The sequence below is a fragment of the Neomonachus schauinslandi genome, chromosome X (assembly GCF_002201575.2).
Source record: "Neomonachus schauinslandi chromosome X, ASM220157v2, whole genome shotgun sequence".
Taxonomy (NCBI): Eukaryota; Metazoa; Chordata; class Mammalia; order Carnivora; family Phocidae; genus Neomonachus; species Neomonachus schauinslandi.
Window position 1 is genome coordinate 16,814,902 of NC_058419.1, and position 15,020 is coordinate 16,829,921.

The 15,020-nt window shown below is 43.5% G+C and overlaps 1 protein-coding gene across 2 annotated transcripts in view; it reads right to left on the reverse strand.

Moving 5' to 3' along the window:
• The window catches only part of HPRT1 (hypoxanthine phosphoribosyltransferase 1), a 38,926-nt gene extending 24,203 nt beyond the window's left edge, over positions 1-14,723 (reverse strand). For both annotated transcript variants that reach the window (XM_021684341.1, XM_044911998.1), the window contains exon 1: positions 14,558-14,723. In XM_021684341.1, the coding sequence (XP_021540016.1) occupies positions 14,558-14,584 (27 nt within the window). In that variant the 5' untranslated portion in view covers positions 14,585-14,723. The remainder of the gene's footprint in view (positions 1-14,557) is intronic.
• Positions 14,724-15,020: the final 297 nt, after the last annotated feature.

Consider the following 15,020-nt stretch of genomic DNA (forward strand, 5'->3'; position numbering starts at 1 on the left):
TGGTAAAATATACTGTGATTATAGTTTTATAAATACTATATATACACCTATGCATACAGAAAAAATACAATAAAATCATAAAAACTATTATCTCGGGGAGAAGAGTTATAACGATTTTATTTCTTCATACTGTATATTCTGAATTTTCTTCATTGAATATATATTGCTTTTTTAAAAATTCAGTAGTCTTTCTTAGAAATTATTTGTGGGGGCGCCTGGGTGGCTCAGTCGGTTAAGCATCTGCCTTCGGCTCAGGTCATGATCCCAGGGTCCTGGGATCGAGTCCCCCATCGGGCTCCCTGCTCAGTGGGGAGCCTGCTTCTCCCTCTCCCCACCCCCTTGCTTGTGCTCTCTCTCTCTCAAATAAATGAATAAAATCTTAAAAAAAAAAAGATTCCCTCTCCCTTTCCCTCTGCCCCTCCCCTGCTCACACACTCTCTAAAAAAAAAGGGGGGGGGGGGAGAAAAATAAATTATCTGTGGTATTATGTGTGTTTTTTACATGCATATAAAAAGTATGGGGAAATTTTTAAAGATGTATTAAAACAAAATCTACAAACAAAAATTGTAATACAACAAAATAATAAAAGAAAGAAGTGAGGAGGGGAAGGGGGAAAGAAGGAGAAGGAGGAAAGGAACAAGTGAAGGAAGAAAGGGTGGGTATGGAGGAGAACATACCCATCAGTGGTCAACTATAGGGGGATACTTGCTGCACTGTACACTTTATTTTTTTAAGATTTTATTTATTTGAGAAAGAGAGAGAGTGAGAGAGCACAAGCAGGGGAGGGGTAGAGGGAGAAGCAGACTCCCCACTGAGCAGGGAGCCCGACTCTACTCGGGGCTCCATCCCAGGACCCTGAGATCATGACCTGAGCCAAAGGCAAACGCTTAACCGACTGAGCCACCCAGGCGCCCCATGCACACTGCGCACTTTAATATTGACTTGGCCTTTTTTTCATTATCAATTTCACTTTTTTTTTTAATCATAGTTGATTTATAATTCCCACTTACCATTAAATTAAAATTCATTCAAAGAAACCAGAATTTTAATACTCTACCTCACATGATAGTCAAGACTAAATATCTTCCAAACCACATTCAAGAAGCTGATGATAGGAGTGCTTTGGCAGTTTTCAAGAAATATTGGTCAAACCATAATTACATCTTGATGCTTCAGCTACTATCTACTGAGCCCCTTTCAGTCAGCATTGTGTTAGGTGCTTAAGGACAGGTGGCTTGGCTTTCAATAAATTTTAAAAGTACTTATTTAAGATTTATAATATTCTTCACAGAATTCCTAATTATATTCTGACAAATCTGAGGTTCACGCTTTTTCAGTCCCCAAAGCTGTTTTGAGTTCTCCAGGTGTCAGTGGAACTGTAGGTGTCGTCTGGTCCAGCTGCCGGTCCCTTCAGCCAGCCTCCACCTGTGCACAGGGGCCGGGCAGCTGACTGTGCCTCAGGGAGGCGCACAGCCCTGCGGCTGCGTAGAGCAGAGGCACTCACTTGGCAGCCGGTCTGAGGGTGGCTGGAAGTCATTGCTGATTTGTTTTTCAACAAACATGTATTACTTTCATACGCAGCAAGAAAAATTCTATTTTTGGGGGGGGAAAAGATTATGTCGGATCCTCTAATATGAAGTGCTAACCTGTCTGCTAAACATTCATAGCATGCATATTTCAGAACACATTCTCTACAAAAAGAATGGAAACGGGACATCTGTGTCACCTACAAGAGTTTTTCAAGAATACTCTCTAACAAGCAAGTACTCCTGTTATAAATTTTATTTTATTTTAAGATTTTATTTACTTGTCAGAGAGAGACACAGCAAGAGAAGGAACACAAGCAGAGGGAGTGGGAGAGGGGGAAGCAGGCTTCCCGCTGAGCATGGAGCCCGATGCAGGGCTCGATCCCAGGACCCTGGGATCATGACCTGAGCCGAAGGCAGACGCTTAACGACTGAGCCACCCAGGTGCCCCTATAAATTTTTTTTTTTAAAGATTTTATTTATTTATTTGAGAGAGAGAATGAGAGACAGAGAGCATGAGAGGGAGGAGGGTCAGAGGGAGAAGCAGACTCCCCGCCGAGCAGGGAGCCCGATGCGGGACTCGATCCAGAGACTCCAGGATCATGACCTGAGCCGAAGGCAGTCGCTTAACCAACTGAGCCACCCAGGCGCCCGCCCCTATAAATTTTATAAACTGAAATGTAGTTCAAGTTTTGGGAAAAGACAGACCTTGCTAGATCCTGTAGGATAAGAGGATCAGCATTCAAGTCTGGCTCATCAGAAAATATCTGCTATTACCGGACAAGAATGAAAATGTACCATTTCACAGTGCTTTAACACTAAAAAGATCCAGAGCACCAAAATGGCTTCCCTGAAGCTTACTCAACACCTCTTCTCAGTTACTCACTGCTTCTGCACAAGCATAAACCAGGACCCACTCAGGACCCTTCAAAATTATGTAACATCAGACTATAGCTTCTGCGAAAGTGGCTCAGGGCCTGGCTACAGGTTTTGCAGGCAGCCTAAGAACTTCAAGAGTCTGCTTTGTCTCAATCAAAGCCAATGTGACTTTTGCCCAGAGTTCATCCCAGACGTGCAGTCTGCTATACACAGAACAGGTGGGATGTACACCAAAATAGGAATTCTATCTCTGTCAAAACACAAAATTAATCTCTAATTCAAAAGTTCTTATTTTCAATCAATACTATTAGATTTATATATCATATTTAATGTCAAAGGTCTGACTTGTGGGGCACCTGGGTGACTCAGAAGGTTATGTCCAACTCTTTTTTTAAACTGTTTATTTTTTTAAAGATTTTATTTATTTATTTGACAGAGAGAAAGAGAGAGAGAGCACAAGCAGGGGGAAGCAGCAGGCAGAGGGGGAAGCAGGCTCCCCGCTGAGCAGGGAGCCTGATGCGGGGCTCGATCCAAGGACCCTGGGATCATGACCTGAGCTGAAGGCAGCCGCTTAACTGACTGAGCCACTAGGCACTCCTAAGTGTCCAACTCTTGACCTCAGCTCAGGTCGTGAGTTCAAGCCCCTCTTGATCTCAGGGTCATGAGTTCAAGCCCCGCCCAGCATGAAGTCTACTTAAAAAAAAAAAGGGGGGGGGACAAACCATAAAAGACTCTTAATCTCAGGAAACAAACTGAAGGCTGCTGGAGTGGAGCGGGGTGGGAGGGATGGGGTGGCTGGGTGATGGACACTGGGGAGGGTATGTGTTGTGCTGAGCACTGTATATTGTGTAAGGCTGATGAATCACAGGCCTGTACCCCTGAAAGAAATAATACATTTTATGTTAATAAAAAAAGGGGGTGTTGACACTCCCAACAACAAAAGTCTAGGCCGAGATGCCTTCACAGGTGAATTCTACCAAACATTTAAAGAAGAGTTAATACCTATTTTTCTCAAACTATTCCAAAAAAAATAGAAGAGGAAGGAAAACCCAAATTCATTCTATGAGGCTGGCATCACCCTGATACCAAACCAGACAAAGATACTACATAAAAAGAGAACTATGGGCATCTCTGATGAACATAGATACAAAAATCCTCAACAAAATATTAGCAAACCAATCCAACAATACATTAAAAAAATTATTCACCACGATCAAGTGAGATTTATTCCTGGGATGCAAGGGTGGTTCAATATTTGCAAATCAATCAGTGTAACAGATCACACCAGTAAGAGAAAGGATAAAAACCATATGATAATTTCAACAGATGCAGAAAAAGCATCTGACAAAATACAACACCCATTCATGATAAAATTCCTCAACAAAATAGGTTTAGAGGAAACATACATCAACATAATAAAGGCCATACATGAAAAACCCACAGCTAACATCACATTCAATGGTGAAATACTGAGAATTTTTCCCCCTAAGATAAATGAACAAGATGAGGATATTCTCACCACTGAAGTCTTAGCCACAGCAACCAGACAAGAAAAAGGAATAAAAGGATCCTAACTGGTAAGGAAGAAGTGAAACTGTCACTATCTGCAGATGACATGGTACTACATATAGAAAACCCTAAAGACTCCACCAAAAAACTAGAACTGCCCTTACCTTTAGTATGGTTGCAGGATACAAAATCAATGTACAGAAATCCGCTGCATTTTTATACACTAATAATCAAACAACAGAAGAGAAATTCAGAAAGAAATCCCATTTACAAGTGCACCAAAAATAGTAAAATACCTAGGAATAAACATAACCAAGGAGGTGAAAAGGTCTATACTCTGAAAACAATAAAACACTGATGAAAGAAACTGAAGACAATACAAATGGAAAGACAGTCCATGCTCATCGACTAGAAGAACACATATTGTTAAAATGTCCAAAAGTACCCAAAGCAACCTACAGATTTAATGCAATCCCTATTGAAATACCAACAGCATTTTTCACAGAACTAGAACAAATAATCCTAGAATCTGTATAGAACCACTAAAGACCCTGAAGAGCCAAAACAATCTTGAAAAAGAAAAACAGGGGCACCTGGGCGGCTCAGTCAATTAAGCTTCCACCTCTTGACTTCGGCTCAGGTCACAATCTCAGCGTTGTGAGATCGAGTCCCATGAGGGGCTCAGTGCTGGGTGTGGAGCCTACTCTCTCTCTGCCCCTCCCCCATTCTCGTTCTCTCTCTCTCTCTCTCTCTCTCTCTCTCTCTCAAAAAAAAGAAAAGAAAAAGAAAAAGCTGAAGGTATCACAATTCCAGATTTCAAGTTATACTATGAAGTTGTAGTAATCAAAACAGTATGGTACTGGCACAAAAATAGACAAACAGATCAACAGAACAGGATAGAAAGCCCAGAAACAAACCCACAATTATATGGTCAATTAATCTTCAACAAAGCAGGAAAGAATATCCAATGGAAAGAGACAGTCTTTTCAACAAATGGTGTTGGGAAAACTGGACAGCAACATGCAAAAGAATGAAACTGGACCACTTTCCTACACCATTCACAAAAATAAAGTCAAAATGGATTAAAGACCTAAATGTGAGACCCGAAACCATAAAATCCCAGAAGAGAGCACAGGCAATAATTAACATCAGCCATAGCAACATTTTTCTAGATATTTCTCCCGAGGCAAGGGAAGGAAAAGCAAAAATAAACTATTGGGACTACATCAAAATAAAAAGCTTCTGCTCAGCAAAGACAACCTACTGAATGGGAGAAAATATTGGCAAATGACATATCCGATAAAGGACAGTATCCAAAATATCTGAAGAACTTATCAAACTCAGCACCCAAAAACCAAATAATCCAATTAAAAAATGGGCAGAAGACATGAACAGACATTTCTCCAAAGAATACATACAGGTGGCCAAAAGACACATGAAAAGATGCTCAACATCACTCATCATCAGGGAAATGCAAGTCGAAATTACAATGAGATATCACCTCACACCTGTCAGAATGGCTAAACTCAAAAACACAAGAAACACCAGGTGTTGGCGAGGATGTGGAGGAAGGAGAACCCTCTTGCACTGTGGGTGGGAATGCAAGCTGGTGCAGCCTGTGTGGAAGACAGGAGGAAGTTCCTAAAAAGTTAAAAATAGAACTAACCTACGATCTAGCAATCACACTATTGGGTATTTACCCAAAGAATACAAAAACACTAATTCAAAGGAATATATGCACCCCTATATTTATGGCATTATTTACAATAGCCAAATTATGGAAGCAGCCCAAGTGTCCATAGACTGATGAACAGATAAAAGATGTGTGTGTGTGTTGTGTGTGTGTATATACACACACAATGGAATATTATTCAGCCATAAAAAAAAAAAATGAAGTCTTGCCATGTGCAACAATATGGGTGGAGCCAGAGAGCAGTATATGCTAAATAAAATAAGTCAGAGAAAGACAAATATCATATGATTTCACTCATATGTGGAATTTAAGAAAACAAAGGGAAGAGAGACAGACAAACCAAGAAACAGACTGTTTACAAAGTGATGGTTACCAGAGGGGAGGTGGGTGGGAGGGAGCATGGGTGAAACAGGTGATGGGGATTAAGAGTACACTTAAAGTAATGAGCACTGATGTACAGAATTGTTAAATCACTATATTGTACACCTGAAACTCATATAACACTATGTTTACTGGAATTAAAATTTTTTTTAAAAATTTTTATTTATTTGAGAGACAGAGAGCCAGTGAGAGAGCATGAGCAGGGGGAGGGGCAGAGAGAAAAGCAGGCTCCCCACTCATCAGGGAGCCCGATGTGGGGCTCGATCCCAGGACTCTGGGAACATGCATGACCCCAGCCAAAGGCAGACATTTAACCGACTGAGCCACCCAGGTGCCCCTATACTGGAATTAAAATTTAAAAACTTAATAAAATTTTTAAAAAGGGTTGATGTGGGATGCCTGGGTGGCTCAGTTGGTTAAGCATATGCCTTCAGCTCAGGTCATGATCCCAGGGTCCTGGGATCGGAGTCCCACATCGGGCTCCTTGCCCAGCGGGGAATCTGCTTCTCCCACAGCTAGCTGCTCCCCCTGCTTGTGCTCTCTGACAAATAAATAAATAAAATCTTTAAAAAAAATAATAAATAGGGGCACCTGGGTGGCTCAGTCATTAAGCATCTGCCTTCGGCTCAGGTCATGATCCCAGGGTCCTGGGATCGAGCCCCACATCAGGCTCCCTGCTAGGCGGGAAGCCTGCTTCTCCCTCTTCCGCTCCCCCTGCTTGTGTTCCCTCTCTTGCCATGTCTCTCTCTGTCAAATAAATAAATAAAATCTTAAAAAAAATAATAATAAAAAGGGTTTTCTTCCAAGCATAAAAAAAAAAAACATGTTAATATAACTCTTCCCAAAAGGCAAAAAGAAACTCTTAAACTTGCATTGCTTGAAGGTGTCCCAATTAATAGGGGGCATTTGTGATCAATTAAATAAGATCAAGATATTCACTGATCTATTTGACAAAATTGTTAATTGGGGCTCTTATCTAAGGGATGTGATCATAATTTTGGGCCTAATACTTTTTTTTTGCTTGTCAAATGAAGCTTTACTGAAATTTTCCTTTATAGTTCTTTTTTATTATTATTAACACATAATGTATTATTTGTTTCAGGGGTACAGGTCTGTGATTCATCAGTCTTACACAATTCACAGTGCTCACCACAACACATACCCTCCCCACTGTCCATCACCCAGCCACCCCATCTCTCCCATCCCCGTCCCCTCCGGCAACCCTCAGTTTGTTTCCTGAGATTTAAGAGTCTCATGGTTTGTCTCCCTGTCTGGTTTCGTCTTTTTTCATTTTTTTCCTCTCTTCCCCTATGATCCTCTGCCTTGTTTCTTAAATTCCACATATCAGTGAGATCATATGATACTTGTCTTTCACCGATTGACTTATTCTGCTTAGTATAATACCCTCTAGCTCCATCCACATTGTTGCAAATGGCAGGATTTCATTTTTTGATGGCTGCGTAATATTCCATTGTATGTATACACCACATCTTCTTTATCCATTCATTGTTGATGGACATTTGGGCTCTTTCCCTAGTTTGGCTATTGTAGACACTGCTGCTATAAACATTGGGGTGCAGGTGCCCCTTCGAATCACTGTTTGTATCCTTTGGATAAATACCTAGTAGTACAACTGCTGGGTCATAGGGTAGCTCTATTTTTCACTTTTCGAGGACCCTCCATCCTGTTTTCCAGAGTGGCTGCACCAGCTTGCATTCCCACCCACAGTGTAGGAGGGTTCCGCTGTCACGTTCATCCTTTTGCATCTGCTGATCAGTGTACCATTTGCTGCCCATCAGGACCCCCTGGGGCCATACCACAAGCCCCTGGACCGACCTCTGGATAGACTCTAACTGCCACACAGCCCGCCGCCCCATTTCAGCAGGAAGCAGCCAGAGTGGTCATCGTCCCATTCCCTAAGGGCAGTTAGGGTTACTATTCCAGGGGGAGGAATGAGGAAGGGACAGGCCAGGCTCGGTAGGGAGAGACAGGTAGGGGGCTAAGTGATCAGGCTCACAGAAATCCCCAAAATGTGGAGGTGTGAGGAAACCAGAGAGAAGGGGACAAATCGGAACAAATCGGACCACCCTGCCCTAGGCGTGTGTGGGGTGGGTCGGGTGGGTGTCTTTGTGATAATCACCTCTGACCAACAAAGAACCGCCAGCCCCTAAAAAGGAAGTAAGCCATTGAAGGTGTTATCAATAGAGATGTTAAAAGGATTTAAGTTCCCTGGTTAGCTTTCTATACTAACCCTAAAGGCCCTTGTCAGCAACCCTGTCGGAACCCCTCTCACTCTTGAGAGCTTTCTCTGTATCCTCACTTAGTAACTTTTATCACTTTACTCACACACACACGCACGCACAAAACCTTGCAGTGCTTGAGGTACTTTAGGCATGAATTCACAACTTTGTTATAATTCACTATAAATAAATGGGGTATATTCATAGGGGTCATAATTTAAGAAATATATGACTGGCCATAGGTAGTTTGCTGTCAAAAATGGGCAATGGGTATATAGGGGTTTGTTATGCTATTATGTCTACTTATAGATATTTCAAATATAAAGTTAAATACAGAGCAATTTATTTAAACGATGACAAGGCACCAACATCACTTTTCCCAATTTTACATTTAATGAAAAGTTCAAGTTTTTTAAATCCATATAAAATGACCAAATATTAGAATACTAATTTTAAAATGGTGATGACCTTATCCAGAACCTGCATTCTTATTACTAATATTCAAATATTTATTGAGAATCTACTATGATGTACATACTAGAGGATTAGATAAATCTGACTTGGCTTCCCTCAAAGAGTTTACCGTATAGAAGACATGACATGTACATGAATAACCATAAGACGGTGGGGTAAGGTGCTATGAAAAAGAAATATGTGAAGTATGGTGGGAGTTTAGGAGAGCACTCAAACTCTCAGAAGCCTCACTTGCACCTGGATCACTGATAAGAAATAAAATAAGATACAATTCAATGAACAGGGACTTTTTTTTTTTATCACCCCAAACACCAAAGCTTCACATTAAACAGGTCCAATAACCTCAATCTCCACAAGAGCTAGACAGAAATATATCTGGTGGCCTTTAATCTTATTAGCCCTTATGTATCCCATCTGATATTGGTTAATATTGCTATTAACCTCATCTGATACGGATTACTTAACAATCCAGTGGCTGCTTTGATAGGAACGGATTGCAATATATTAAATTACATAAAAACGCACTTAGCATCCACTTTGATTAAGGCACAGTGCAATAAATTTTGTAGGGGGCTACAAAGATGATTTTACATTTAGATCCCTCAAAGAGCTTACAATCTAGAAGACATACACACCCCCCCATCTATACAGCACAACAAAGCTTGTCACTTGTACCTGAATCTAATTTGACAAGCCCTCAAATCTGCGATTATCAAAAGCAGTTATATACGCACTAAAGGCAAACCTGGAACCCAGCACCAATGACTCCCCTGAAAGCAATATCAAGCTTCATCATTATATTCTGTTGCCTAGGTTGTAAACTGAGTAAAGTAGACTGGCATGTCTCTGATACTGAATTAGCACAGCCTTCTATATCAACCAGGCAGTAATTGATTATGAAAAATATGTAACATTTCTGGATGAATGGAAATCACATCTGTTTTATTATTGCTGACTTGGTGTTGCATGTCTAAGCACGTGGCTGTCACCGACATCTGAAACAACTGTATTAGTCTGCTGGAGATGCCATGACAAAATACCACTGCCTGGGTGGCTTAAACAGCAGGAATTTATTTCTTACAGTTCTGGAGGCTGGGAAGTCCAAGATCAAGATGCCGGCAAAGTAGGTTTCATCCTGAGGCCTCTCCTCTTGGCTTGTAGGCAGCTGCTTTCTCCTAGCCATGTGCACAGTAGAGCGTGGGGGGGGGGGGGGGGCGGAGCTCTTTGGTGTCTTTTCCTAAAAGACCAGGGCCCCAACCTCATGACCTCATCTACTCCTAATTACCTCCCAAGCGCCCCATCACCAAATAGCACACACTGGCAGTTAGGGCTTCAACATATGAATTTGGGTGGGAGTAGCTATTATGTCAACAAGAACTTGACCTAAAATGGCTAAAGAAGACCACAAAGAAGGTTCTAGATGGCTTTGCGGAGAGCCCAACCCCAAAATATTTGGGGAGCGCTTTGGAGGGGCACGAAGTGGTAAACAATGTTGGTACATGTGCTGCCAGAAGTGAGCACAGGAAGCGGTAAACAAATGAAAATGGTTTGTCTCCAGATCCACCGTTCCCACTATGGCCATTTCTGGCTGAACTGGAAACCAAAGAATAGGTTACTAATAGCTCTGAGTTACTCAGACAGTTCAGAAATCTGACCGCATCCCCTCGGCGCTTTAGAACACAGCTCTCAAATTCTAGCCTATCTGTAATATACTTGTTAACGGTAAACTCTACACCGGTACTTTCATCAATACGTAAGATTATTGGAATATGTAACATCAGCATCTACCATTTGTCTAGAATCATAGTCAATACTTTTGCTATCACAGATTACCAAAATAATTTTACTTCCCAGTAAAACTGGCATCACAAATTCTTAATGATTATGTGTGTCACGTCTATAATAGTTTTCATAGTGAAAATTTTTGTGGTTTACACATCAAATTTCTTTTTTTTTTTTTTTAAAGATTTTATTTATTTTTTAGAGAGTGAGCAAGCGAGAAACAGCATGAGAGGGGAGAGGGTCAGAGGGAGAAGCAGGCTCCCCACTGAGCCGGGAGCCCGATGTGGGACTTGATCCCAGGACCCTGGGATCATGACCTGAGCCGAAGGCAGACGCTTAACCATCTGAGCCACCCAGGCGCCCTACACATAAAATTTCTAATTACAAAAATATGTTATCTAAAATTACAGCAGGCAAGGAAATTAACTCAACCTAAGATAACACTAGCAACATCAATTCATCATCTGTGACTAGGACTGCTTAAGTCTCTTTGTGGTCAAAATACAGCCATGTTCATGGGTCCAGACAAGACCGAATGGAAGTGAGCCTTAAAATGAGCTTAAAATGTGAATTAAAAGATGTACAGTAATAGATAAAATACATTTTATTTTATTCCTAGTAGCCAACAACAATTCCAAGCTTCTAGAATGGGCAGAAATTGCTGGGTAGCATATTTCTACCTTTTATATTCAGATGCTTTAAAATTCTTAAAAAACTCGAAAAAAAAAATTAAAATTCTTAAAAAACACCAAAGCAGAGAATATGTCATCCCCTTGGGATAATTTGTGATAACCCAGGGTATCAGAAAACTGAAATTATGAATCACTGATGCACATAATTCTTAATGTAAAAATAATTTAATTTAAGCTAGCAATATGTTCATCTTCCAATTTTATATCAGTCTTACAAATAAATTACATATATAAGTTGCTTGCCCTCCCTTCTAGGGGTTAAAGAATTAAAAGGTTTAGAAGAGGGGCGCCTGGGTGGCTCAGTCGTTAAGCGTCTGCCTTCGGCTCAGGTCATGATCACAGGGTCCTGGGATCGAGCCCCTCGTCGGGCTCCCTGCTCAGCGGGAAGTCTGCTTCTCCCTTTCCCTCTGTGCCCCCCTCTGCTTATGCTCTCTCTCTGTCAAATAAATAATTAAAATCTTAAAAAAAAATAAAAGGTTTAGAAGAATCTAAAGATTATAAGAATTAAAATCAGGGGCGCCTGGGTGGCTCAGTTGGTTAAGCGACTGCCTTCGGCTCAGGTCGTGATCCTGGAGTCCCGGGATCGAGTCCCGCATCGGGCTCCCTGCTCCGCGGGGGGTCTGCTTCTCCCTCTGACCCTCTTCCCTCTTGTGCTCTCTGTCTCCCATTCTCTCTCTCTCAAATAAATAAATAAAATCTTGAAAAAAAAAAAAAGAATTACAATCAGCATTCTTTTTTTTTTTTTTAAGATTTTTAAAATTTATTTTAGGGGAGGGAAGAGGGAGGGAGAATCCCCAGACTCCCCACTGAGTGCGGAGCCCGATGCGGGGCTCGATCCAAGGACCCTGAGATCATGACCTGAGCAGGAATCAAGAGTTGGACGCTCAAATGACTGAGCCACCCAGACACCCCTAAAATCAGCTTTCTTGACTATTCAACCCAGGGGTAAATTATTAGCTGCTCCTAGGTAAGTTGGCCCATAACTACTATCTGTCCAAGTACATGAACTTATCCTACGCTGTGATCTTTCCTTTTATTAGTGTGCACAGTGGAATAATAGCCATGTTCATTCTGGACAAAAAAATATATACCTATCAATTATGAGAAGCACACTGTTAAAGAGAGTAGTTCCACAGCAATTTAAAGTGTGTATGAATTCTTATTAGTAGCAAATTATTCTAAATGTTAGTAATTTGGTGGCAAAGTAACAATGGAGTCTCACTATTGATATTCACAAAGGTGGTTGACACTCCTACAGCATATGAATCCTACTGAAGCCACACAGGATAAAATTACAGAAAGAAAGAAGGCTACACTAGCGCATCTGTAACCTCTCCTCACATGACATGGCCCAGTTACTACCTGATGAACTACAAGAAAACTAAAGGAAAACTCCAAGATCCCTCTCCTGGGCTGATCTGGTTGGTCCTTTCGTCTTTTTCTTAGAAAAGAAACCAGCACATAGTAAGCACTAAGTGAGTGTTTGTTATTACTAACATGCAGACCATTTTTGGGAAGGAAATTAAAAAAGGAACAGGAATTTGCAAACACTGCAAACACAATGAAGATCTTAATGTTCGAACAAAACTAACAGCCAGTTCTCGCAATAATAATTCACTGCGTGCTGGGGCGGGGCATCATAGCTAAAAGTATCTTAACTTCCTCAGCAACTGAATAAAAACAACATCCCCCACCCTTTTTTAAGTATCTACTATTAGTGAACCATTTTAAGGGCATGGGCTCTGGAGAGAGACCTAGGTTTGAGTTCCTCTTAGTAACTGTGTCATGTGGGTATGAATTTAACCTCTCAGGGGCTTCAAAGATTCCTGCTCTGTAAAATGGTACTAATCATGCTAATTGATCTCAGGGTCCTCGCATGGAGCTCCACATCAGACTCCGAGCTCAGCAGGGAGTCTGCTTGAGGATTCTCTCTCTCTGCTCCCCACTCTCTCTTAAATAAATGAGTAAATCTTTTAAAAAATAATCATGCTATTGTTACAGGGTTGTCCTGAGGACTAAATAGGACTATATAGGTAAACACAATGATAGCTATTATGTTATTATTCCCAGTCAAGGACCATGGAAAAGTTGTTTAGTCAGTTAGACTGTAGACAGTCTTACAATCTTTTCAGTAGCACCTCAGTAATACATTAAGGACCAGAAAGGTGAAGTAAGTTACCCAAGGCCACACAGCTAGTAAACAGCCCAAACAAGCAGGATTCCAGGCCAGACTCCATTAAGAACACTGGTCTTTACCTTAAGCCACAGTGCCTAATATCAACAGAATCCCTCCCTTTTTAGGGCTCAAGTGGCTATTTGTTAGTTCAACAAACCATTATTGATAATTCCTTACATGCCAGGCACTGTCCTATGTGCTGGGGTTACGGTGGTGATCCTTGACCTTCATAAAGTTTATGGTTTAGTGGGAGAGACAATCAACAGGTAATCGGGTAAATGTGAAAATAACGACGATGATGCTGCAGACTAAGGCATGTAACTGTTTGGGAGGGGCGTTGGCCATTTTAGCAAACGTGATCCAAAAGGTGGGAGGGGAATGCAGCTTAGCTTGTTCGAGAAACAAAACGAACCAATGAGGTTGGAGACAGGATACGAGAGGCTGATGGTGGTATGAATGTCCTTGGAGGTAAGGACCAGATTCGCATTTTTTGTCCCTGCAGGATCAAAGAGCTTAGGATCCAGGTTGAGGCGTATCTGAATTCGAGACCTGGTTACCTCTGGGCCGTGGGAAAATTACCTAATATCGTCTCACTATTCCTCGTGTGTGAAGAGGAAGGCATGGTTACCGCTACCAAGGCTGCTGTGAGGATTCAATCGGGCACTGCGCATTCGCACAGTCACTATGTATTTGCGGAACTAGGTACAAATGCCAGTCCCCGCGTGCCCTCCCATGTGGTCGTTCCCGTGCCTGGGCCCCCTACACCGCAACCCTGAGGACCTGGGCAGCATACCCCAGTTTAGAGAAGGGCCTCTCCGGAGAAAGCCCCCCCCCCCCAATAAACAGCCCAAACCCGCGGCGCGCCAGATCATTCCCGAACTGGCCCGCGCGGCCCCTCCCCGCAGCACGCTCCCCAGCGGCACTAGTCAACCAAAACGCCATTTCCACCCTCTCCTCCCACACGCGGCCCTCGTTGCCAGGGCCGTCCAGGCGCACCCACCCCGCACCTCGCCATCCGTCCCCCACGCCGCCCCGCGTGACGTAAAGCCCGAGCCGGGACACGGCGGCCGCCCCCCCCCCCCCCGCCCCTCCGGGCTTCCCCGGGCCACCCTGGCCGGCGACCTCACTGCGGGCCGCGCGCCCCAGGGGCCGCCCGCCACCGCCGCGGCCGCCGCCGCCACGGCCCGGCGGGCCAAGCTGCTCACCACGACGCTGGGGCTGCGGGTCGCCATTACGGAGCCGGCGGGCGCGCGGGCTGACGGCAGCCTGAAGAGGAGGAAGCCGGCGGCGCAGCAGAGGAGGCGGGGGTTCCGCAGAAGGTGGCGACACGCGGGAAAGCCGAGCGATCTGCTCGCTGTTGCGCTCTAGGCCGCCGCGGGCGCAGAGGCAGAACAGGCCCCGCCCCGCCCCGCCCCGCCCCCCGCTCCGCCCCGCCCCCGGCTCCGCTCGGCTCCGCCCCCCCGACCGCCCGGGCGCCTCCACCGGCGCCGGCGGGTTTCCACGCTCGCGAGGGGGGAATTTTCCTCCGGAAGAAGCGGGGACTCCTCGGGCGCAGCCTGTGTCCCGCTTTCCCTGCGTCTCCCAGCCGGAGGGCTTCCGAATTCCCAAACCTGCCGCCGCCTCGCTTCTTCCTAGTGGCCCTAAACTGGGCGCCGGCTCTTCCGCTTG